This window comes from Magallana gigas, chromosome 7, assembly GCF_963853765.1.
Source record: "Magallana gigas chromosome 7, xbMagGiga1.1, whole genome shotgun sequence".
Classification (NCBI taxonomy): domain Eukaryota; kingdom Metazoa; phylum Mollusca; class Bivalvia; order Ostreida; family Ostreidae; genus Magallana; species Magallana gigas.
The window spans coordinates 21,042,177-21,067,231 of record NC_088859.1 but is presented as its reverse complement, the minus strand read 5'-3'; the positions used below and the strand labels follow the sequence as shown (position 1 = coordinate 21,067,231).

The 25,055-nt window shown below is 30.9% G+C and overlaps 1 protein-coding gene across 2 annotated transcripts; it reads left to right on the top strand.

The window, feature by feature from the left end:
- Nucleotides 1-872: 872 nt before the first annotated feature.
- On the top strand, nt 873-23,385 carry LOC105335766 (uncharacterized). 2 transcript variants are annotated; one of them, XM_034458483.2, is made up of 12 exons: nt 873-2,282; nt 10,661-10,738; nt 11,172-11,252; nt 11,819-12,013; nt 12,576-13,625; nt 13,745-13,892; nt 14,735-14,817; nt 15,702-15,872; nt 16,221-16,364; nt 16,688-16,765; nt 22,555-22,627; nt 23,026-23,385. In XM_034458483.2, the coding sequence occupies exons 2-12, from the start codon at nt 10,663-10,665 to the stop codon at nt 23,258-23,260; spliced, it is 2,334 nt and encodes a 777-aa protein (XP_034314374.2). In that variant the 5' UTR covers nt 873-2,282; nt 10,661-10,662; the 3' UTR covers nt 23,261-23,385. The 2 variants fall into 2 exon arrangements, with proteins under 2 accessions (XP_034314374.2, XP_019925978.3); XM_020070419.3 differs by lacking the exon at nt 873-2,282 and adding an exon at nt 10,348-10,507.
- Nucleotides 23,386-25,055: the final 1,670 nt, after the last annotated feature.

Below are 25,055 nucleotides of genomic sequence, written 5' to 3'. Positions count from 1 at the left end.
TTGCATTTTTAACACTGACATTATATGTAAGAAGCTGTAGGACTAAAAGTAAAAAAAAAAAGGTAATTTGATACGTGTCACGGAATTCAAGGGTGATGTTTAGCAAAATAATTGTAGGTCCTACAAAACAAAATAGAACTTGATATTTTCAGGTTATGAAGGAAATGTGCTCTAAATATCAAGATAACATTTTAACAGAAACTCTTACGCTTATGCAAACCATTTGTGATTTGTATTTGTTATTTTCTTTTGTAAAAAAAAAAACCCACAACTTTTTGTAAAAGGAATAAAATGTTGTGTCTTTAAAAACTAAAAAAATGCATGTTTCAACAAATCTTGTATATCTGTTATGAATAAATTGTAATAAAAATATGCCAAATTTGCATAATTATGTCTGATTTTTTTTCTTGTCGGTCGTCTTTATCATCAAATTATTCCGATTGAGCTGTAAATAACTGAATACTAACAACACTTGGTATAAAATTGCTTTAACAACTAGCAGTTATTTAAAATCTTCACAATTATAGAGCTGTTTGTATCTGAATAATTAAATGCCTTTAGCATGACTTTGGCAAGTTAAAGTTTGTAGGTCAATAGATTTTCAGAAAACGTTGTACAATGTACGACGCAATTTGCCACCAATCCCTTTATATTATTAGCATAACCCTCTATATATCACATTTCTTATCGCACGCTCTATGTACCAGCCAATGAAATTTAAATAAATTGACCAATCGGCGTTGTTGTATGGAAGTGGAACGCGGAAGTTTTAGTGGCGTACGTTTAACAGTGCTTCAGCACCTCAACAATTTTGCAGATTGCATAGTATGTCGATTTTTTTTATATCGGAGAATAGAGCATAAAATTTGAAAAATAATTCAAGCCAGTTTTAATTTAAGGAAATTTATTTTCATTCAGTCATTTGATTTGTAAAAGTACATTTTTTGAAACGAAAAAAAATGAAATTATAATCAATAATTTTTTCAATACATACCTTCCTTGAAATGCATATTTTGCATCACAAATTGTAAAGAAAATCCGAAGCCAAACCGACATGAGATTGTAACTCACCTCCATTCATTACACGTTCAGTTTACGTCATGAATCCATTATTGAGCACATCAAGAGAGAACCAATCGAGAAAAGAAATAAAACCACAAGAAACGCCCATCACAGAAATTAATTAGATGACTTGGATACACAATTTTTAGGATTTCTGGGGGCATTTTCATAAACAATAGAAAATAATGCGCCTAGAAACCCACAAACTGCATACCCGATCGTCCTAATTCCACAGCCTAACAAGACCGGACATGCTGTTACGTAATCGTCGTTTTCTCCGAAAACCATGGACAGTTCAAAGAAAAACCACACACCCGTATAGAGAGCATGAATGAGCGTTATTTCAATCTACTACGAACCCAGTGAACTAGATAATAGATAAGCCAGAACGACCTTTAACAAAAATCATACTTGAACCCTTGTTTGCTAATCAAGAAAGGTGCATTTCTAAAGCAAGCTTAAGTGTTGTTTCATTTTACTCTGCAGTTCAAACAGAAATCGTTTGTGCATGCTATGTAAATAAAAAGCCTTTGGTTAGATAAAATGAAAATCAATCGGTTCGATAGAAGCTACCGAGAGCCGTATTTTAAACATGTGATCTATTATTATACATGTATGTAAAAAGTGTCGATGAGTAAAATAAAATAAAATTTAAAAAACATACATAGTGACTAAAATCAAGATTCACAACGAGACAATTTTCTTTAAAATGAAAGTACGTGTAAAATTGAGTCACATCAGTACATTTCAATTCTTGCGTGCAGAAACAACTACACATGTACTAAAAGCAAGGATCAATGAACATCCGGATAAGACAACAGCAGACGCAACAAAAAGGTCAAAGTTCATTTAAAACAAAGCATCTTCAAGAAAAATTGCCTCTGTCTCACCGGAAATCTGCATATGAATGAAACAGTTGTAAAACAATTCATAATGAAAGTAAGTAACGGTATCTATTTGAAAAAGCTATAACGAGTCAGCAATCGTCGACGAACAAAAAACAAAGGGAAGGAAAAAATACAGACACAAGCAAAGGACAGCTTAGTCAACACGCAGTCAAAACATACCGAAAAGAAGATATTTTAACAAAGTGATCCATTAGGACTAGGCAAACCGGACCGCGTTCCATATTCCACACTTGTTGGAGAGAATCTGGGCATCTGCAAAAGTCTGCATCTGAAATATATAAAAGGGAAATGCAGGCAAACTTCAGACTAAGGGTAATATAGGGAAGTATTTTTTGGTTTGTTGTAAACCAGGAAACTGAGCTAAAACGGACGTTGGTACATCGACTCTTATATGTGTGTCTATTTTTGGTTGTATGTAGGAAGATGTCTCTAAATCATCCATGATTTTATCGAGAGATTGAATGATTAGATTTGGTCACAATTTAAATAAGCATTTCCATCCCTGGGATGTAAAATAGTTTTGCTAGATAAAAGCTACACGATCCGAACTCTTTTTAAATCCCCCTCATATTCAGAGATGAATATATATGTTCTGTGTATATAAGTAGTCGAATACACTCACATTGTGAGTAACAATCACCTACACATGTATGCATATCAAGTGTATATTCTTGTGCAATCAATCACTTTTAAAAAAAAATTCACCATCCACAAGCTTACTAGTCTCATGCAAGCACGACACAAGACCCTGTCCCTTTCAATGTTAACCAGAATGTCACAGTTAAGATATTGCTTGAAATTATGTTCACTTAAATTATTTGTTTATTTAATTAGTATTTCATTCTTTCAGAAATGATAGCCAGTTAGAGAATATTTTAATGCCAATATGTTATGTTATAACGTTTTTAACAGCAACCTCTATTTGTGATAAACAGCATACTACCCCCTTTTAATGTCTTCAAATGCGACGTTGCACTGTACATTTGAGCTATAAGAAATACTTGTATTTGGTTTAGCACCATATAGATTAAAGTTCTATCAGCTGCATTTTTTGGTCGAAAAATATAAAAATGTGATTTGTAAACTTATTGTAGTTTTTGTTTGAAAGACATTTATCACTGCCATCCTGTTCATAAAGTGGTTAGGTATATTCATCGCATAATCGTCAATTAATAGCGCGTCAGCAAGGTACAATTTTCAAAAATAAACTCATGTTGCTATAACTTTCATAACAATTGCAAAAATTTTAAAAGAATCAAGGGAAATTTAAAAAAAATTTAACAAAAAATAAAAAAAACAGCAAAAAAATAAAATTATTGCTTTAGCAAATTAATATATATAATTGTATTAGATTACTTAAATATTTTAAATAAAGATACTTTGAATTCTAATGCGTTTCAAATATCAAAATATATACTTACACTCTTTGGCGATGTCGGTCTGTCTGCAGCATGTGGAACTGTCGGATAAATGCTTGCCAATCTGGACCTTTTATTCCTCGATGCGGAATTAGTTCAACTTAATGAGGATATGGGCAATACCATTTCCCTATTACAGAGGAAATATATTCGATATATAGTTTTCAAATAATTAATAGGCACTTCTAAATATTCACATAATTTAATGAGAATTCCGAATTTAGAATTGTTGGATTAAGTATGTTCAAAGCACATCCTTTAAGTACATGAACAGAGAGCCTGCTTTGGGTAATACTTCATGAAGTACTTTTTTGAAATTAAAATCATTTTTTTATTTCCCTTTTTTCTGTAATAACTTTTCTCATTTAAAAACAAATTATGATTTATCTTGAAATTATTTTTGAAGTGTGTGCATATGTGTTTCGAGTTTACAATATATTCGATCATTTTCAAAATTTGGATATAATAAATTTCTCAAAAATATATAATAAGAAGAGTAAATGAATGAGCTTTTAAATATGTTGTGGTAACAGACTATTTTTAGACTTCAAATATACACGTACAAATAACACTTTATCAAGCCAATGAAGGCAACTTCAATTACAGGCAATATCAAGTACTTTCCTCCGTTGTAAGGTCTTTTTATTATGAAGTCATATGTAAGGATGCATCATGAATGAAAGAAGTGGTTGTTAATTGTTAACAACAGTCTAGTAATCGTTCTATGAGAAGGTATTGTTGAAATAACGAAATGAAGAGTGATTTAGAGTTGAAAGGGTTAATGGCAATGATCAACATTTCCGAAGACTGAATTCCACTTGATACAGCGTATGAGGTGGCCAACTAGGTAGAATTGGACAACAACAACAAAAATAACAGCAACAACAACATCTTGTTATATTCTGTCTATTGCCCATACATCTAGGTGTATTTTATTGATGTAATTATTGTACTTGCATTCATTGAGGAAGTTAACAAAATTATGCAGAAATGGCATTAATATCTAATTATTTGATGTTACTAGACAGAAAAATGTTGTACAGACCTTGGACAGCGTTCAACTAGATTAAAATAAAGTGGATTTTGATATTCATATTATCGAATCAAATTGAAGAATCAAGAGATCGCACTAATCTGATTTTGCAATTCTGTTTTAAGGTTAATCCTTTGAACTTTTTATGTTAAAATCTTCCTGAGGGTTGTGTAAAAATTAATTTGTATGTTGAATTATGATTTTTTTTTTGCAATTGTTACATAATGATATTCAGTATTATTAATGATTGACGAAGCTTATTAAGGGCACTTGCATAAGTTCAAAGTGGAAAAATAGTATCAATATGTTGTTCCGGGTGAATTCAATTTTTGATAATAAATATTGGAACGGATCAAGATTTGTCAAGTTTGTTTGGCATTAATCAATCATTTCTTTGAAGTAAATTTTGTAGCTGACATTTTTTCCCATCCCATTCTAGTTAAAGGTTTATTTAAATGTTTTCATATATGAATCTTTAACCAAAAATTAAGTCTTTGTAGTATAAAAAGCTGAAGTATTGTGTAAGTTAGAATATCTTCCTACGTTTCACAGTTTCCTGTTGGGTAATCGACAAAATTGTAAAGCCTTGTTTGTTCAATGACATAATAGTTACAAGGACTTCATAAAAAAGAGTTGACGTTGAAAATAATGTTCATATCAAAGTATTCAGTTAGAATGAAAAGCGGCTCAAATATTGTTGAAATAAATCGTCATTTCTAATTATAGATGTTAGTCAAGATTTAAATGTCTATTTGAAGGTTTAATTTTCCTTCACATTATTTTTTCTTTTTTGTCACAGCTCCATTTTGAATTCCGTCCAAATTATCTTTAATTTCATTCAATAAAATTTATTCAAATTATTTGTGATATTACTTTATTACGTTAGAAAAATGTGTATGGTGTTAAATTCAATCCATTTTGATAAGTATAATATGCAAAAATTTCAATCAATGTATACATGTACCTGTTATATATCATTTGAAAGTGATTTTATATATTAATGTCGATTTATTCAAATAAATGCAAGTAATAGTTAATAGAAATGATGATGAAAAAGAAGAAACTCATAGTATATGTACATATCGTATTTTTTTTTAATATGAAGAATAGTTGGTTTGGTAAAAAAAAGGGGGTACACAAATGTAATTGAGGCATTTCCCTTTACCCTAACTCAATATTGGTACCGCTTTTCCCTCAAACATATGTTAGCTTAAAAGGATTTCGTGAATATTTCCTTGTGAAACAACTATATCTGATTTGCTCCGAGTATAATTACAAAGGGGAAATGGATTGACTTATTCTGATGTATGTACATGTAACACTTTAAAGCATTGCATACATACAATTATGCACAAAACACTATCCATTGATATGCCTACATTGAGGATTTGCAAAATCAATTATTCAATTATTTGGAGACATCTCAATCGGACGATTCGTACCTCATTATAATGTAAGCCGAGGTTTGCCAAATCTGAGATATATGTCAAAACAGCCAAAATGTCAGGAAGAAAATGGTACAGCATTTTTGGAGATTTTTAAAGCACAATTCCTTCCTTCTATTCTTTTCTGAACGTCAAAGCGGCAATATCGTCGATGGAAATAGCTTGAGCTGATTTTTATGTACTTCCAAGTTAAGATTTCCTAGAACACACGTTATAATTATAATATCCGTTCCAGAAGAACTTGAAGAAGATTCTTTAGTGGTTTTTTAAAATCTAGTAACACTTTTTTATATTTATCAAAGAGTTTATCATTGAATCTTAGAAATCTAAAAAAATAACAGATTACTCTTGTGAAAGTTGGTTTTCTTTTTGTAAAGTATTTTCACACGTACTGTAAACTTATTTTTGACAAAAAATGAAATCAAATAGAGTTATACATATAAGATTGATTTATTGCGTTATTCGTGATATTTAAATCTATTATGATAAATAACTAAAGACTACAACATCATTTTGGGCATAACTTTCATCGAAAGAATGAGTTGTGTGATTTGGAGTAACTTACTTTGTATATGGAATTGATTTGTATCGGTCGACAACTTCATGTACATAATTTTGCTTTATGCACAGACAAACAATATTTGCGTACTTAAAAACTGATAACAGAAGATTATAAATTTAAACATTTCTTTTGCTGAAATAGTAAATTAAAATCTTGACAAAAATTTTAGACTCGAAAATTGGACAAAAGTGGTATATACCTGTTTGTGTAATGATCTCACTAAACCAACCAAGCCTTTTATTTCCCAGCGCATATTTCTCAAACAAAATAGATTTTTCTAAGAAAAATATACCTTCATGGAAATTTGTCATACCTTTTTGTATGGTATAATTGGAATGGTATGTATTCTTATATCTAAGAAACGGAGGGATGGCTGTATGATATTTAACAATTGTTTTATGGCGAAGCTCTCAAAATTCATCGTAAAATAACACGGGTCATAAAGGTTAATGGGGGGAATAAAGGAAGAAATGGGAAATGGGTGCGTTAGGTAATAAATTCTAGCTCCGAACTGCAAATTTGTCGAATGAATAAAAATGGATTAAGTATCCAACTGCTACTTTTAACAGAATCATCATTAGGAAATTAAACCTAACAGATACTTAAAGAATTGTTCATATGATTTACACACGGTTATTTTCAATGATATACAATTTCGATGTTCATAATACAAAGGGGATGTGTTTATATGAATATATACGTATTTTATATTTCTATTGAACCTTCAGCACTGATAAATTTGTTTGAATATCTTCAATTTATGTGAACAGTCTGATTTGACCCGGCCATTCATAAACAGTTTATATTACATAGTTATAAACTTATTTACTTATCAACGGATTGTAGTAATATGTCGCTTGAAAAATTAACTTGTTGATTTCATTGGTTTATATAGATCCTCCTATTAAAACAAGAAATAAATAGCGACTGGATTTCATTGGTTTCATGGTTTGGCGTTCTCAATTTGAAAAAAATATAATTAAACTTCATATTCTTCCTGTATATACAACGAAATTTATAGGATACTAAAATATATACGAGTGTCTACATTTTATAGAGTAATTGTACCATGTTAATTGGCTTTTCTTCATTTCTGCTATGAAAATAAGAAAAAAATCCTAAATATAACTTATACACGGAAGATGAAATATTTCCATTTTGAAAATTAAGAATGCCATTTCGAAGAATCTGATTAATATATAACAAAACAATTTTGTTGAATGCTATCGCTCTATGCAAAATGACTGAAATATATCGATTTTTCGTCCAAGTAAATTGTTCCATATATCTATATTTATGTAGATATTTATTACAAGCAACTTTTATTACTATAAACTTTATTGTACATTTGTAATAATCACAATATTTGATTATGTTTGTCCATGTTGTCCTTCAAACAGATATTTGATCCATTTCGCGCTTAAATGTGCACGTGATGTTCTTTCACTACTTATATTATAATAGTGATACTATAAAAATTAAAATGGGGATTATTTTCCATATTTTACCAATAAAATTCATTTAAACCGTGCACTAATAAAGATGAAAAAGAAGAGAGGATAAAACCGACCCCTTTCCTCACTCCACCCATTCAATCATGGACAGAATCGAAACCAAAACTTAATTAAAACTCGTGCACTCAGAAACGAAAGTTGCCACATGAAAGAAATAAATGAAAGACTTGGTACATACCGTATATGCTTTTTGTTCTATTACTTATTGATCGATGCATCAGTCAAAATGCTTCTCAGTCTGTAGCCCCCGATGATTTTTGCAAACGGGTTGATTTTTGTGTTTAAAATTGTCCTGAAACTAGCGGGAATTCCAGGGTCTAGCGGCTATATATTAGTATTTAAAAAACCCACAATATATTACTTCCTAAAAAATGCCTTACTAAAGTTGTGTCTATATAAACACATCGCGGTATATTTACACGCTTAAGGCACAAGAAGGGGTAAAAGCAAGGATACGTATCGGGGTGGATTGGGGGTTGGGGTGGTGTTGGTACGTGTACATGTAGCATGAGGGTGGTTGTGTGCTCTTTCTTATAATATATACTTAATTTTTTCATTTTTATTACTTTCTTTCGGTTGTTTCTCGGGAAGTCCTCTGTTGTTTTTGTCTTTTGATTTTTTATGTCTATTTGGGAGTTGATTTTAATCAACTCTTCTATGCAGTTACTCTGGCAAACCGAAAGTGAAACAGTGTTTGGACCTAAGCACAAAACATCACCGCTGACAAGACTTAGTTCTTGAAAATAATAGAAAAGTTCAAAGTAATGTATGCTGAACCATTGTTTTTCAAGGAAACTTATCAATAAACACTTTGAAAATAGTCAGATTTTAAATAATACGAACAACTAAGATATTTTTATAGTCTCATGTATTCCTACGCCAGAGTTTAATATAGCCTCGTTCAACCAAACGCTCGGCTGTCTCCGTAGATCTCCGAGAAGCAGAAAGGCTGTCTTGCTTGTCGGAGATTAACGGAGACAGCCCTCGTCTTGTTGAACGAGACGAGAGTTCGATATCAATAGTGCTTGGATCCATAACATTTTTAGAATTGCTTCGATTACTTATACATAGTTTGAAATCTATCTTTAAATATTACACAGCAAGATTCATATGGGGTTTCTCGAAATTCTTGTCGGAAAAGTCTAAAATTCATATAATAAAAAACTGCGTAATTCAAATACAGACTAGAAACTAATTGCCATGCAAGATAAGTTGATTTTAAAATAAATGATAATCGATTAAATCAACTCCCGTCAGTACTTCAGTACTTTGATTTTTTTTGGTCTCTTATTTTTTTTACCACACTTTTTGTTAATAAATTGTGGTCCCGTCCTCCCGTTAAGGTGTGTGTCCATTCTATCGTTGACTAATTTAGATGTGTCCATCTCACTTTTAATCCCTTCTCTCTTTTATAAATAGCACTGGCGTCGGAAGCAAATTCAAAGTGGGGGGGGGGGGGGGGCTAGACTAATCCTCAGAAATATTGAGAAAAAAGTAATTCCCAAAATCATGGAAATCCTAATCCGTGTGTGTGTGTGTGTGGGGGGGGGGGGGGGCTAGTATGCTTCGGAATCCAACTTCTTAATCTTTCAAGGTAAATTTAGGAACAATAATCTTTCCGGCGAGAAAAAGTGGGGAGCTGAACCCTTAATCATGCTATGTTTCTAATGGTTAGGTATAACTTTGCTAAGCCCCCCCCCCCCCCCCCCCCCGCCCCCCGGTTCCGACGCCTAGGAATAGGTATGCAATCTATAATGCACACTATCTAATGACAGTTGCACTATAAATGGAATAAAACTAAGAATAAGAATGCATTGATGTATATAAACAATTTGGCCTTGATAATTTTATTTTACCTAATTATCGTATATATAACTTATAATGTAATGGGGAAGAGAAAGTTTTACATAAAATATAGAATTAGAGTTATATTTTTTTTCTCTTAGAGGTCAAAACACCCCTTGCCTTAAAATTACGCGAGCTTGTGTCTCGTAATCAATAGATTGTATAGGGTACAAATTATGTAAAATACCGTAATTTAATAGATTATACAAGTTACAACTTTCAATATATTCATAAGTTTTAGTGATGTCATATATGGCGTACGATGGTTTTACAAAGGATTAAAAAATCTTTGATGCATATCGTTGCTTTTTCACGTGATTTTTTTCAGATCAGTTCAGAGTGAATATTATTGCTACATCCAAAATTTGGGGATTCCTCATGCAGCGAACATGTTGCTATAACAAACAACTTGTAATTTTCAAAACAAACATAAATCATATGGGCAATATATATTAAAAACCTACATTATATATTAAAGAGAGAAAGAAAGTTATCGAAAAAAATAATGATTTATTTAGAGTCCGTCCGGAAATGTTCTGTCTCTCATGGGGTCCTTCTTTTACTATCTCTGATCTGTTTCCAGTTTTGTGTCCTGGATTAATAATAATAAAATATATTTTATTGTACTGCCAAACATGCTAAATATGCAGTTATAACAAAAATTATCAAGTTTATAGCAGTTTATGCAACACGCTCTATTCGTCTTAGGCCAAGAAACAGGTAAAGCGCTTAATTCAGAGGTTGATTTGCTGAATTATTTTACCTTAGTCTGTAAAACCAAAGGAAAACAAATAACAAAGCGTAACGTCGATATGCGTCGTTTATCTAGAAGCAGGTTCCCGTCTTTCAATTGATTATTTTTTTTCCTTATAGCGATGAAGACACTTCTAGATATAACATCAGCATTTGTTGGAGAAAATTCGAATTTCTTCACACCAGAAATGCTCCAAGGTAAGCCCATATGTGAAGTTTTTTTAAATTCCATTTTAAAATAATTGGATTTCATTCAACAAAATTTGTATTTTGTGTGTTTTGGTCACTATTTTTATATATGTATAACATTATTGCAAGTGATGTTGTGGGTGACATAGCTGAAATAACCCCAATGAAAGAAAAAATTTAGATGAAGTTTATTATTTTTTTTCCATGCATGTCCAAGCTCAAAGATGTAATCCTCAAAGCTTTCTTTGATTGAACTTAAACGCAATTTGCTTAAGATTGCACATCCTCTTTTGATATTAGTTCTAACTGGACAATTTATATGTTGATGTGTATAAAATAAGAGAGCAATAATTGTATTTTACAATTAAATGATCTTTGGACAGTAATCATTTTTACCATAAGCTTCTATTTCCTTTTAATTTTGATCATTTTAATCTTTCAGAGCTCCCAAAGAATGTGTTGATGAATATTTTGCCCTATTTGAATGCTGCATTTCTAAACAAGATGTGTATAAAAATAACAGGTACAAAGTTAGACAACTCTTCATCTAAAAATGAAATTTTTCTTTACATGCATCATAATGCAAGTTATTTACATTCATATAGTATTTTATGAACACAATGAAAAGGCTTTTAGGGACAAAACTAGATAAACTGTATCTTCTTTTAGAAAAATCAAGCAATGTACATTTGATACTTGAGCAGTACATGCATAATCTAAATGACACAATATAAAGAGTGTACCAGTACATTGTATTTAATTCAGAATGGTAATATTTAAGGAATAAGGAATCATTCTTTGAGTATGATGAGGTGACCAAAGACATTCAGGAGTGATCAAATCCAAAGGACTTCCTGATAGATTTGATCACAACCGACCATAGTTTATCACAACATAATGATATTTAAAAAATGATTCCTATTATTACTTATATTTTTATTATTTTTGGAAGTTGTTCAATTGAATGTCAAATTAGACATTGATGAAATATATTGGAATATACAATACAAAATTGATTTGTAGTGTTATCATTGACAAAGACACTGGAAAATATAAATATTGATACTTTTTTTGTATTGCTGATAAAAGACTTGCAATGCACTGAGCTGTGGAAGAAACATGTCCAGAAGAGGTGGAACTTTTGGAGTCGAGTCGGCCATGTCGGCAGTACATACTCCACCGTCTTCAGTGACAGCGAGAGATCGGAGGACTTCCACAAGGTGTACCTGATCAAACATTTCCTGGATTTACTGAATTACTGCTGTCTTAATGTACATGTACCAGGTAAGGGCTATTTTGATTGCCTCTCTTGTGATGTCATTTCAGGTTTATAATTAATATAAAATGCTTAAAAATTGACTTTGGAGCTGTTTTTATTTATTAAGACATTTCTATAGCTATAACATTTATGTTTATATATGAGAATGTTAATTTAAGTTTGAAAAAAAAATTTTTTTTAGTTATCTACATTTAGAAGTTTATGACAAGACTCCATATTATAAGTAAATTTCAAAATACCCCCGGTATATCAAATTTATATTGAATCAATTTTAAGTCACCTATTTAACATATGTTAAAAGCAGTATGTATAGACAAACTTTAAAACAAATCTGCATGTGTAGAAAGCAATTGCAAGATTTTGTGGACAGTGAATATGAGCAACTTCAGATACATGTGACTCTATGAAAAAAATTGACGAATGTTTTTAAAGGGTACATATTGCATTGGGAAGTTGAGTTTGTTCATCAAGTAGCTAAAATACCATTAGTCCAAGTTGTACACGTGCCATTACTTGAAAAATGTTGGTTCTTTGTCATTTTATATATAATGTTGTTATATATTCCAGATCCAATTGGATTACTTAATTGTCCCCTGCATAAGATGAAACCATGGAATATTGTCACAAATTCATCCCTTCAGTCTTCAAAGTACGTTAATGAATTGATACATTACGCTCAGTATGCCGAATCAATCAGCTTAGTGGGCTCTCAGTGCAGTTGGATATGCTGTCAAAAAGAGGTGCTAGATTGTTTGCTAGTCTCAACCAAAATAGTTAATCTACATGTAGTCAATGATTCACATTACGAGGGAGTTAGAACATTGTTGTGGAATCTCATCAACAGAGGAGTATTAGAAGAGGCCAACTTTTCCTCAATCACCCCAGCATTATCACAAACAAATCGTAATGACCTGCTAAAGATTTGTGCTGGAGTGACTGTGAATAAGAGTGCAAAATCCCAAACCCCTCCTAAAAGACCCAGGAAACGTACACGGGGCTCCACAGAGGAGCCATCGACGAGTTTCACCACCTCTGTCATTCTTGATTCTGGCTACGATTCTCCTGTCAGTAAAAAAGTGTGTGTCAGATTGGATGATCCTGACAATTCGCTGGACAACTCTGTCGTGAGCATAACCACGACAGAAGATGTTCCAAGGATTGTGGATGTTATTGACTTCACCGGAGCTCAAGGTCAAGAAGAGCAGGAGCCTTCTTCATCAAGATCAAGTGAAAACTCGGCAAACATCTCTCTAGCAATTTCTGAAGAGGACTTTTCATATGAAGAGGAAGAGTATGTGGGTTTGGAAAATGTTGGGCAGATAGAAATGGAAAACGTTTACACATTCAGTATATCTGGTAGCTACATTGCCGACAGGTCAATAGGCAGTGATAGTGACTTGTATGATGAGGCGGTTCAGCCCGTCATGACCAGGTTATGTAGCAGACGACAGTCCTACCCCCCTATTCCTTTAGTGGAGTCCTTCGTCAGCCAGGTAGATCCTGATCATCCTGTGAGGGGAGTGTCTTCATTTTCAGTTACATGTGCCAATCTAACTGGACTTCTTCAAGTTCTACCGAAATGGAACGATTTAAGAAAAATCAGTCTCTCTCATGCTAGTAAGAGTGTCTGCAGTTTATTTTAGTTGATCTTTCTGAAGCTCTTGTATTTTTGTGAAATTTTATTGATTGCTCTATTTGGATAATGTTTGATTTTTAAATCAATTTTATACTTCTAGCTATTGATGACGAATGCAACCAGCTGATGATGACTGCCATACTCGATAAAGTTCGAAATCACAGACTCACTCATTTAGTGTTAGATGACTGCTACCTGTCGGACCAATTCTACCAAAGGCTTCTAAGCATTCTACAAAATCATTTCAAGTAAGCTAGATTTGAATGCAAATGAATATTTCTTATAATTCCATCTGTCTCGGATGAACATCATCAAACATTGAACTTGAGATTTTTTAACCGGGTTTTCCGAAGGAAAAATCCGGTTATTAAAATGGTGAAAATGGCGGGCGGCTGCCAAAAGGGTACCCTCATTGTACGGATAACTCCTCCTACAATTTTAAAGATAGGATGTTGTTTTTTTGCAGATCAATTGTACATATATCAGAGGTGTGCATATTGCTAGGATTTTGATTTCTGATAATTTATGAAAAAAATACCAGCTTTTTTACTTAGTCACTTTTTTGCAAAATATTGCATATAGGGTACCCTCATTGTACGGATAACTCCTCCTACAGATTTCAAGATAGGAAGTTGTTCTTTTGCAGATCAATTGTACATATATCAGAGGTGTGCATATTGCTAGGATTTTGATTTCCGATAATTTATGAAAAAAATACCAGCTTTTGAACTTAGTCATTTTTTGGCAAAATATTGCATATAGGGTACCCTCATTGTACGGATAACTCCTCCTACAGATTTCAAGATAGGAAGTTGTTCTTTTGCAGATCAATTGTACATAGTGTATATCAGAGGTGTGCATATTGCTAGGATTTTGATTTCTGATAATTTATGAAAAAAATACCAGCTTTTGAACTTAGTCACTTTTTGGCAAAATATTGCATATAGGAGTACACCATTTCACTGGATATGGTTGATAAAGTTCACATAAAAGAAAACCCGGTTTGCTGTCAAATTGACAGCTTTTCACTTGTTTATTTATAAATTCAAATGAAGCAGAAGGGAATGTGAGATTTTTTTTTAATCCTTAGATCACCGGAGCAGGCCTTAGAGCTTATCGATATTCAAGCTTCATCTACACCTCTCTCTGTTCTCTCAACAGAAAAATATAAAGGTAAATCATTTAGTAAATGCAATGCATTTCCCCTTAAACATTCTGTTTATGTTAAATAATGAGTGATGTAAAGTTATTTTTGTGTTTTATTTGTGCTTTTGTTTAACATAATGTAAACTTTTGGTTATTGAGGTGGTATGGGACATTTTTTGATACTAATGTGGATAAAAGTATATTATTTTCAAAATACTTTCACCAGTTTAGAATTTTCAAATTTTTACAATATTTGATCAAAAATATATTTAAAATTGATGAAATGGTAATTGTCTCAAGCCATAGTTTGAAGTCCACATAGCTCTCTCCTACTTGAATACATAAAGTATCATCTGCTATTTCATGTTTTAAACTGTCTAAATTCTACATGTAGTGTGCCGTTACTTTGTCAGCAGTTAACAACATGTTTTATGTAAACTGTGAATGGGTTATGAAAGGTCACATCAAAGGTAAATCTTATACTATGCTATACTTGCACTGGTCAGTATTTAAATGAACTATGGGATATTCTTGTCTCATGCAACCACAATGAGATGGGAGAGGATTGTACACATTTTTCGGGATTTGCAACGATAGGAATGGTAAAAACTATAAAATCCTCATTTAGACTCAACCTCATGACTTACAGATTTTTAGTTAATCCATTGCGCTATGCTGTTAGGTACTTGAAAAAAAATTGGAAAAGAAAAAATTTTAAAAAATATACCTGATTTTATTGTTTTGATAGGATATTGTCACAATATGGAGGTGTCCCATACCACCTTAAACATTAAATGTGCATGTAAACTTTAAATGTAATGAAGTCAAAAATTTTTTTGATTATTTCAAAAGAAATTATCAATAATATTAAAGTAAAAATCTCAAGTTATTTCTCTTGTTTTCACAAATAGAAACTCAGTATGGAGTGAAAAAACTAAACCTGAGCATGAATACATTCCATGCTTCTGGACTAGAGGCTCTCACTACACTGATCAAGTACGACCGGTCATTAACTCATCTCAAACTGCATGGCTGCTTCCTTCAAGACAGTCAAGTTTGTCAGCTTCTGCAGGCATTATCAGGTTTGTAAAAGTGCTGCATGTGTTCCTCCTCTGAAAATCTTACAACAATCCACACAGCGATAGGGGATTGACTCTTCATTTTCATTTCTTGAATGATTTTAAATCTAAGAAACTTTGTGAATTCTTAATGGTTAGTATGTATACATGTATAATAAGAGGCAAATTATACATATTTACTTACATGCTTTTTTTGCAAGCACATTTTTGATGAATTGAAAAATCTCAATACTCTATATTTTAGTTTGAAATATGTTAATAAAAAACTTTCGTGTGTAAATTGTATACATGTGCTCTAAATTTTAAAAAAGAAACCCACTCTATACCCCAATCCTAAATCATATATTACAGAGATGCAGCAAATTGAGATGTTGGGGTTAAGTGGAAACCTTGTGGCAGAACCAGATGTTGAAGCTGAACTTCTGAACTTCTTGTCAAAAGTGAAAACACTAAGGGTCCTTACCCTAAACTACTGTAGACTCAGACCACAATTTGGTAAGAGATTACAATAATGGTGGTACTTGGTGATTTATAAGTATTTGCAAGTAAATTTAATTCTTTTCCATCAATACGTAAACAAAGACTGTTTAAAAAAATCCCAATGATAAATACATGCATCTTTATGTTTTGTTGATTTTATATTTTGTTTTAAAAAAGAGGATTTTGTTTGTAAACTAATTTCAAGCTGATTTAAGTTTTACAACATGTACAACTTTTAGTTGGCTGTTTAATTTTTTGTGACCTTGTAAACAGTAAAACATATTTCGATGGTCATTATTAATATTGTAACATGAGTATTTTGTTTTAATATTTTGAAGTCAGCGACCAATCCTTTGTGACATCCGTGAAGAACCATCCAAACCTGACAGAGCTCTGTCTGAAGAATAACCATCTAGGTAAGGAAATAAGTATCATGGATGATTACCCACAGAAGGGAGACATAGTCATTTTATGAATTAAGAAACTATTTTAAAATACTTGTATGCAAGAAGAAATCAATTTTTCAATGCTTTATTTACTCAAGACCAGTTCACTGGTATTTGAGGTTCAACATAAGTGTATACAAATGAACACACACACACACACACAAAACAGTGAAGGATAACATGTACAGTAGTAAAAAGAAAGATAAAAAAAGTTGAGTTTACAATACAATAGGTTGTATAGGTTTGTTTTTGGAAGAGCAGACTTTGAAAATTTTCTTTTTTTTTAGTTTTTTTACATTATAAGTAATCATCAGCCCCGTTAAATTTTATAATATTTGGGTTTTCATAAATCTCTTTGACAAAAACATTTTTCTATCGTTTGCAAAATTTGTACATTCTAAAATATAATGAAATTCATCCCCAATACTATTTTTTTTAATTTTTTGTCAATATTGTGCCATCTACTTGTTTCTATTGGGAATCGATGATTACATGTTCATAATTTTGTAAACGTGATCAGTAAATATGTAGGTAAAATAAAAAAAAATACTTTTCTTAATTAAAATTTGTTTTATAAATTCTATAAATAATACATTTTGGTGAGTTTTCTACAATACTTCTGCAATCTTATACAAATTGATTTTGTGATATTTCTTTAACTATTGACTTAAAGGGGGATGGTCTTGATTTTTGTCGTAATTTATTTTTCCGATTTTAACATTTACAATGCTTCAGTAAGGCTTTTTAATAGGCAACCAAAGTTTTGAGTGTCTTTTGTTTAGTTATAATCGGGTTACATAGCCTACTAAACGAAGCATTTGTTTACATTTTAAATGTTAAACTGAAAATTCTAGTTTAAGACCTAAAATGAATGTGTTAAACGTTAGGAACTGTTTATTTAGGCTTAAAATTGAAAAGATGATGGACAAATTAGGTTGAAAGAGATTCTTTACTGGTATATTGAACCTACCTACATGTACGATAACAAAAACAGGGCACAAGCAAATGTTTGCATAACAAAGAAATGATAGTTCTGTATTTTGCTTATAACTCTACGACTGACTATCAAATTTCAATTGATCATTAGATGTGCATTCCTAAAGCATTGTTGATAATAAAAACAGAAAAATAGAATTTGACCAAAATTTAAGCCAGTTATAACTACATATTGTTTGATTTTCCCATATTTAAAGGGGCATGGTCACGATTTTGGTCAAATTTTATTTTCCTGTTTTTATAATTAACAATGCTTTATGAATGCATTTGTAATGATCAAGTGAAATTTGGATGGCCGTCGATGAGTTTTAAGAGAGATACAGCGCTCACAATTATTCGTCATGTAAACAAGGCTCGTGTCCTTTTTTTGTTTACATAGGTTCAATATACCAGTAAAAAATCCTTTTCAAGATGATTTGTCAATATTCTTATTCATTTTAAGCATAAATAATCAGTTCCTAACAATTAACACATTCATTTTAAGTCTAAAACTGGAATTTTCACTTCAGCATTTAAAATGTAAACAAAAGCTTTGTTTACATAGCGAGGAAATGTAAGCTCTGTAACTCGTTTATAACTCAACAAATGTCACTCAAATTTTGATTGCCTAGTAAAAATGCCTTACTGAAGCATTATAAACATTAAAATCGAAAAATGATTTTTGACCAAAATCGTGACCATGCCCCTTTAAGACAACCAGCATGAGTTGAGTATATTGTGTCCACATTTTATCCATGAATGTGTAAAAGATACATTTTTGTAACATCTATAAGAATAACGGTAGAGTTTACAATCTTGAGTTGTCAAAACGTTCGCCCTGTACATTATCATAGAGTGACAATGGATACATACCAGTTTCTCCATACCCTATACAATTTGGAGTACTAGATCTAAGATTAAGGATGAATTTCAAATTTTATATATACTTTTTAACCGGGTTTTCCAACGGAAAAATCCGGTTATTAAAATGGTGAAAATGGCTGGCGGGCGGGCGGGCGGCTGCCAAAAGGGAACCTCCATTGTACGGATAACTCCTCCTACAGTTTTCAAGATAGGAAGATGTTCTTTTGCAGATTAATTGTACATATATCAGAGGTGTGCATATTGCTAGGATTTTGATTTCTGATAATTTATCGAAAAAATACTAGCTTTTGAACTTAGTCATTTTTTGGCAAAATATTGCATATAGGGTACCCTCATTGTACGGATAACTCCTCCTACAGTTTTCAAGATAGGAAGTTGTTCTTTTGCAGATTAATTGTACATATATTAGAGGTAAGCATATTGCTAGGATTTTGATTTCTGATAATTTATCGAAAAAATACCAGCTTTTGAACTTAGTCATTTTTTTTGCAAAATATTGCATATAGGGTACCCTCATTGTACGGATAACCCCTCCTACAGTTTTCAAGATAGGAAGTTGTTCTTTTGCAGATCAATTGTACATATATTAGAGGTGTGCATATTGCTAGGATTTTGATTTCTAATTATTTATGAAAAAATACCAGCTTTTGAACTTAGTCATTTTTTGGCAAAATGTTGCATATAGGGTACTCCATTTCACTGGATACGGGTTGACATGGATTATGGATACAGTTCACATTAAAGAAAACCCGGTTTGCTGTCACATTGACAGCTTTTCACTTGTTCAATAATGTACAAGTTTTCTTAACCCCCTCACTTCACATGATTAAAGTAAAATTGGGTTAATGACTTTGTCAAATATGCATAATTGACAATTAATTGGTAGGTTAAAATAACATATATGTAAAACACTATATAACGCCTTTGACGCTTGTTCTACCAAATGCTTTTTAGCATTTTTAAATTTTCATCTTCTTGATAAAAATATACTCAAATAGCAAAATGATTTTATGTTTTCAACAGTTACTCCATTATACATAAAATTATGCTTGGACAATAGACCTTTTTAAAAAAAGAATGATGACATTTGTTTTGGCTATATTGACATTAAGTTTCCATAAATCACAGTAATTTGCAAACACTTTTAATGATTTTTGTAAATCAGACGCAGATTCAGATATCAAGACAGTGTCACCAGCATAGAAAAGTAGACAGGGTTTTAACATAGCAAATAAGTCATCTTGCCATCATTTCATGATGAAAATGTGTAAAAGATTAGTGAGGTATTACTTTTATTTAATACATTTTAATTGATAACAAATTTGGGGAAAATATTTTATGATTAAGTGTGAAAAGGTTCAAAGATGGATGAGATATTAATTTTTAAAACATTTTGATTGCTAACAAATAAAATGATACAAAATGTTAAAATATTGCATGAATGAAGAATGAGCAAACTTCAGATTATTAGTGAAATAGGGAAGATAAATATTTTTTGTTCTAAAGAAAATAATTTTAATAAATTCTTTGTGTTATGAAAAATAACAGAGTAAAGAATAAAAAAAAAAACCATTGCATTTTTAAAAAATAACCTCTAAGTATGAATATCAAGAATGAGCAACTACCTAAGGAAATATAGGAAAGTTAACATAACTATGTAGTATGTAAGTATGGAAAAATATCATTGAATTAAGGTCTAAGAATATGTTTGTAAAATAGCAAAGCAAAAACATTGCATGTATGTTAGATGTTAATAAGATAAAACAAGTAAATAATCATCATTTACCAGAAAAAAATTAGGTTAGCAAAAATCACTACGTTTAACAAAGAAATAAAAAAAAATGCATTTCAGAAAAATATCTATTCAGGATAACAAATTATAGAAATGTTGGTCAGAAGAATAGCTATAAACATAAAAAATTAAACATTTCACCTTTCATTAACCAGTTAAGCAAGAAACTAATAATAGGTTGCAGGTCTTAATTAAAAATAACCTTCTAAATTGATAGAGAAAACAATTACCTTAGAATCTGAGATATTGAGATTATGGTTTGAAAGAACAAAGATTATCTTAAGTAAATGCAAGCATGTCTAATATACTGGTATTTAAGACGACAATGGCCTAATTTTCGCTATTTTTTATCATCTCCACTTTGATAGGTTTCGAATTTTTTATATTGTCAATTTTCATGAAAATTGTTATTTATGTGAACAAATTGTTAAAGAAATTAGCCAAAATTTGTATGTTTTAAGAAAAAGTACAGATTTAATAAAAAGCATTCGATGTTTGAGCCAGAATCAAAGACAAAAGCATATCAGTTTTTTATTTGCTTCTGTATAATATTTAAAAAATTAAGATCGATATAAAGAAATATTTTTTGCAGGTTTCAAGAATAATCAAACCATGGATGTTCTTAAACATGCTTCTGTACAATACAAAACTTCCATTGATAAATTACAACAGTTTTTTACAAAAAAGTAATTTTAACTGGACTGTTCAATACAAGTAAAAAGCCATTGATTAGTAATACCAATGTCTTCACACAGTTTATTTTACTTTATACTACAAATTTAATGTAGAGACAAGGCTTTTAATATTATTTAGTTACACATCTTAATGTACATCATACTTGTATTTGACAACATCAATTTTTAAATTGCCAGGCATTTGACAATTGAACGAAACCCAATGTCATTAAAGACTTGTGTATTATTGCTCATTTTGTTTAGCTGAATTTTTGGTATTCATTATGCAAATCATTTCATAGAAACATACGTGATTGATCTCTCATGTTTTTAGTTTGTAATGTCAAGAACATTGCTGGAAACTATTAAACGTTGAGTTGGTAAAAATCGCATTTAATTTTAAATATTAGGTCTTGGTCCTTTATTGCAGTGACTTACATACAGCAGTGAACATGTTAAGGCATGTTATTAATCAAATTTTTGTGTGGTTTGCAATTGAAGCTGTATAATCATTAAGATATAGCACACGCAGTTGTATTATATAAGTTTGTGTATGATGGTCTGTTAGTTATATTAAATTTCTATTTAATGTCAGTTTCAATTATAATACTAGTATGCCTGAAGTACTCGCTGAACATTGAGAATATTATATATATGCTTTTGTATATGAAATATTCAAACATATAAATAAAAAAACACCATTCCACACTTAGTTTCCACACATATTTTAAGCTGATGTTATACTAGTCTGTTTTCGATTACCAAAATGTGTTTAATAGATCACAAATGTACAATAAAACTTGGAAGTAGGTTATTTACCGCTAACTGCTATCAAAGGAATTGATTCGTGGACAGCAAGAAAATGTAAAAGTTTGTATTTACTTTTGAGGTTAACAATAAATCAAACTGTTTTGTACACAATTGAAAATATGTATAAAAGCTATCAAATGTGAAATATACAATAATAATACACAATATACAATAAACAATATGATACTATACAGACAATTTTATTCTTAACACTGGTTAAACTTAAGAAAACAGAGATGAACAAAAACTATACATGTGTGTCTATTGTTAGGTTATGTAAGGTATTCAAAGTATTCTCATTATTGAGACATTTATGATGAATGAAGAAAAGTAAGGAATCAAGGCATTTGGAGTTGTAAGACGTACATAAGCAGTCAAATATAAAGCATTCTTAACTTATACGAAAAGGTGCTGATTGCAACCATGACTTCATGTAAATAAAAGTTTGTAGTTCTAAATATATAAAAGATCCAACGTAGAGAGAAAAATTATTGTGAGAGAAATTGCTGGATTTGTATGAAGGAGACAGCGGAACCAATACAATTGTAAAATGTAATGCAGTTTTATTTGGTTTGACCATGAAAAGAGTACGTATATTAATGTACTGGTTTTTTTCTTTGCAGGTGAAAGTGCATGTCAGTTTATGCAATCATTATGCAGTGGAGGTCAATTTTCATTACAACATCTAAATATTGGGTTTGTAATTTTACTTTTTCTTTGTGTAATAAAAAGAATATCGTTGATAATTTTGGAAGGTGATTGTAGAAACAAGAAAGTTTTTTTTTTTTGGAAAGTTTATGCTATGTTACCTAGCATGCATGAATAAAACTTTCTTACCAATAGAATTTATGTCCATGATATGTTATAAGATAGATAAATGGAACGGATGCTTTGAGTGAAAACTGGAAATCCATGCACCAAGAAATATAAAGAAATATTCTAGTAGATCCATCTCTTTACCAGTGTTTTAGAGATATCAATATAAAAGTACAGATTAAGAAAAAATGTAGAACATCTTATAATAAAGTCTCATTTGCTGATAACTTATCTTACTATAATTGAATAGTCTGTAATTTTATTATATTTTCTCATAGGTATAATTGGATAAAAATCGATGATATGATTAAATGCGCCAAAGAAATTCAAACCAGTAGAGAGAAGATTGGAACCTGTTGTCAACCGATGCTGCAGAGTTTGATTTTGAGTGGAAACAGGTTAAAACCGATGCACTTTGAAACTATAAGAAATCTGTTTGTGTCCTTGGTGGTGGAATTGGAGATCAACAGCATTGATATTTCTGCACCATCTGACCACGTGGCCCAGATGTAAACATGCAAGTGAAGAAGGAATATTCTAAGAATCAGAAAGGGTAAAATTTCAACATCTCTAGCTCTCCTAGGAAGCCATTGTTATGTTGTTTATAAACAAATGCTAATAAAATATATTCTAAACAATAGGTTTTTTGTTAAATAGCAAGAGAGAGAGAGAGAGAGAGAGATTTTAAATAATAGAGTAACGTTAATCGGTATAACTGGAGGCCTGGGGCGGCTTTTGACATGAAAAATAAGTATATCCTTTAGAAATTCATGACGAGAATATGCTTCTAAAAATGTCTAAACCTAGACTAGAACATGCGGATGATTTTATTTCATGCTGTCAATAAAATCCTAAAATAGCTAAAACTACTTTGCCTATTTGTAGTAGACTTTATCTTGGAAATAAGTCATACTGAAAGTTCCATTGATTTCTTTACAATGATGAAAACCGTTCAATAAGGTGGAAATTTTATCGATAATAAACAAAGGTCTAATTAAAATTGAAATTTGATGTAATCAATTTGCATCTCTCTGAAGTGTTAAATGTGTCTTCAATCAGAAACTGCATTGACTTAATTGAACACAACCAGGTATGTTTAAACTTACCTGAGCTGTAAGATACTTACGATTCACCTGTCTGTCTAACAATTTTTTGTAAGCTTTCATATTATTTACTTTTTATTTAGAACCATATGCACGAGGCCTATTTCAAATAAACTTCGCAAAAGCATTGTTAATGAAAGCGGATGTTAAAACCGTGATCTCTGGACAGAAGAAAGTCCAAAGATGACTCCAAAGATCAAGTTAGGAAAAAAGTTACTAATCTACGATATATGTGTTATTTTAATATAAAGAACCGGAGATAATGTTTGAACCATGTCTACTAATCAATTGTAAGGTATAAGTTCTTTAAAATCTACTAAAAATAAATAAGAAAACTTAAGTCTTTAAAATTTCTTCAAAATATGTCATCTACAATTTGAGGTTTAACTTTACTAGCATCAACATAGGATGCAATTTCAAATTTGTTTAAATCATGACATATATTGGGGTTACAGGGGCAATAAAAGATTAACACTATAATAAATTAAGAACAATCTTCAAATAAAAAGTTCTCAAGATTTACATGTGTAATACCACAACTTGTATAATTGTAATTCAGACATCCTGATGTAAAGATAAATAAGTTTTTCTAAGTTTAAAACAGTTACCGGTACTATTAAATTCCCTTGTCCTTTTAAACAGGATTGTTTAGACAAGAAAATCTAAGCAAGAGATACCAAGAAAAACCACTTGGAATATGTAACTCATGAGAGCGATGAGACCCATTAGAGTCTTATTTAGTTGTGTATCGTTTTCTTCCGCAGTCTTATGTAATATCCCTTCTCCAGTGTCGAAGTCTCATGTAATATCTCTTTTTCCTGTGTGTTTATATTTTAAAAAAAAAAAACTGTTTAAAAAAAATTAAATAAGCAGCTTATGAAGAAAAAACCCCGTTCTTCATAAGATTACTAAAAAATATCAAAAATATTAAGTAAATGCTTATTTTATTAAAAAAAAAAACCCAACAACAAAAAAAAACAAAAAAACAAAAAAAAATCAGCTTGATTTGAAATTTTGACTTTTTTCTCATGCGATATTAAGATTTATAAAATTCATTTCGTAAACATGTATTATCATTCATTTCCATTTACTGTTTGATTTATTTAATGTGTATGATATTATAAAGAAATCAGCATAAACTTTTTCTACATAGATACATGTAAATGCAAATTAGAATGAATAAATGTAGTGTTCAGAATACAGTA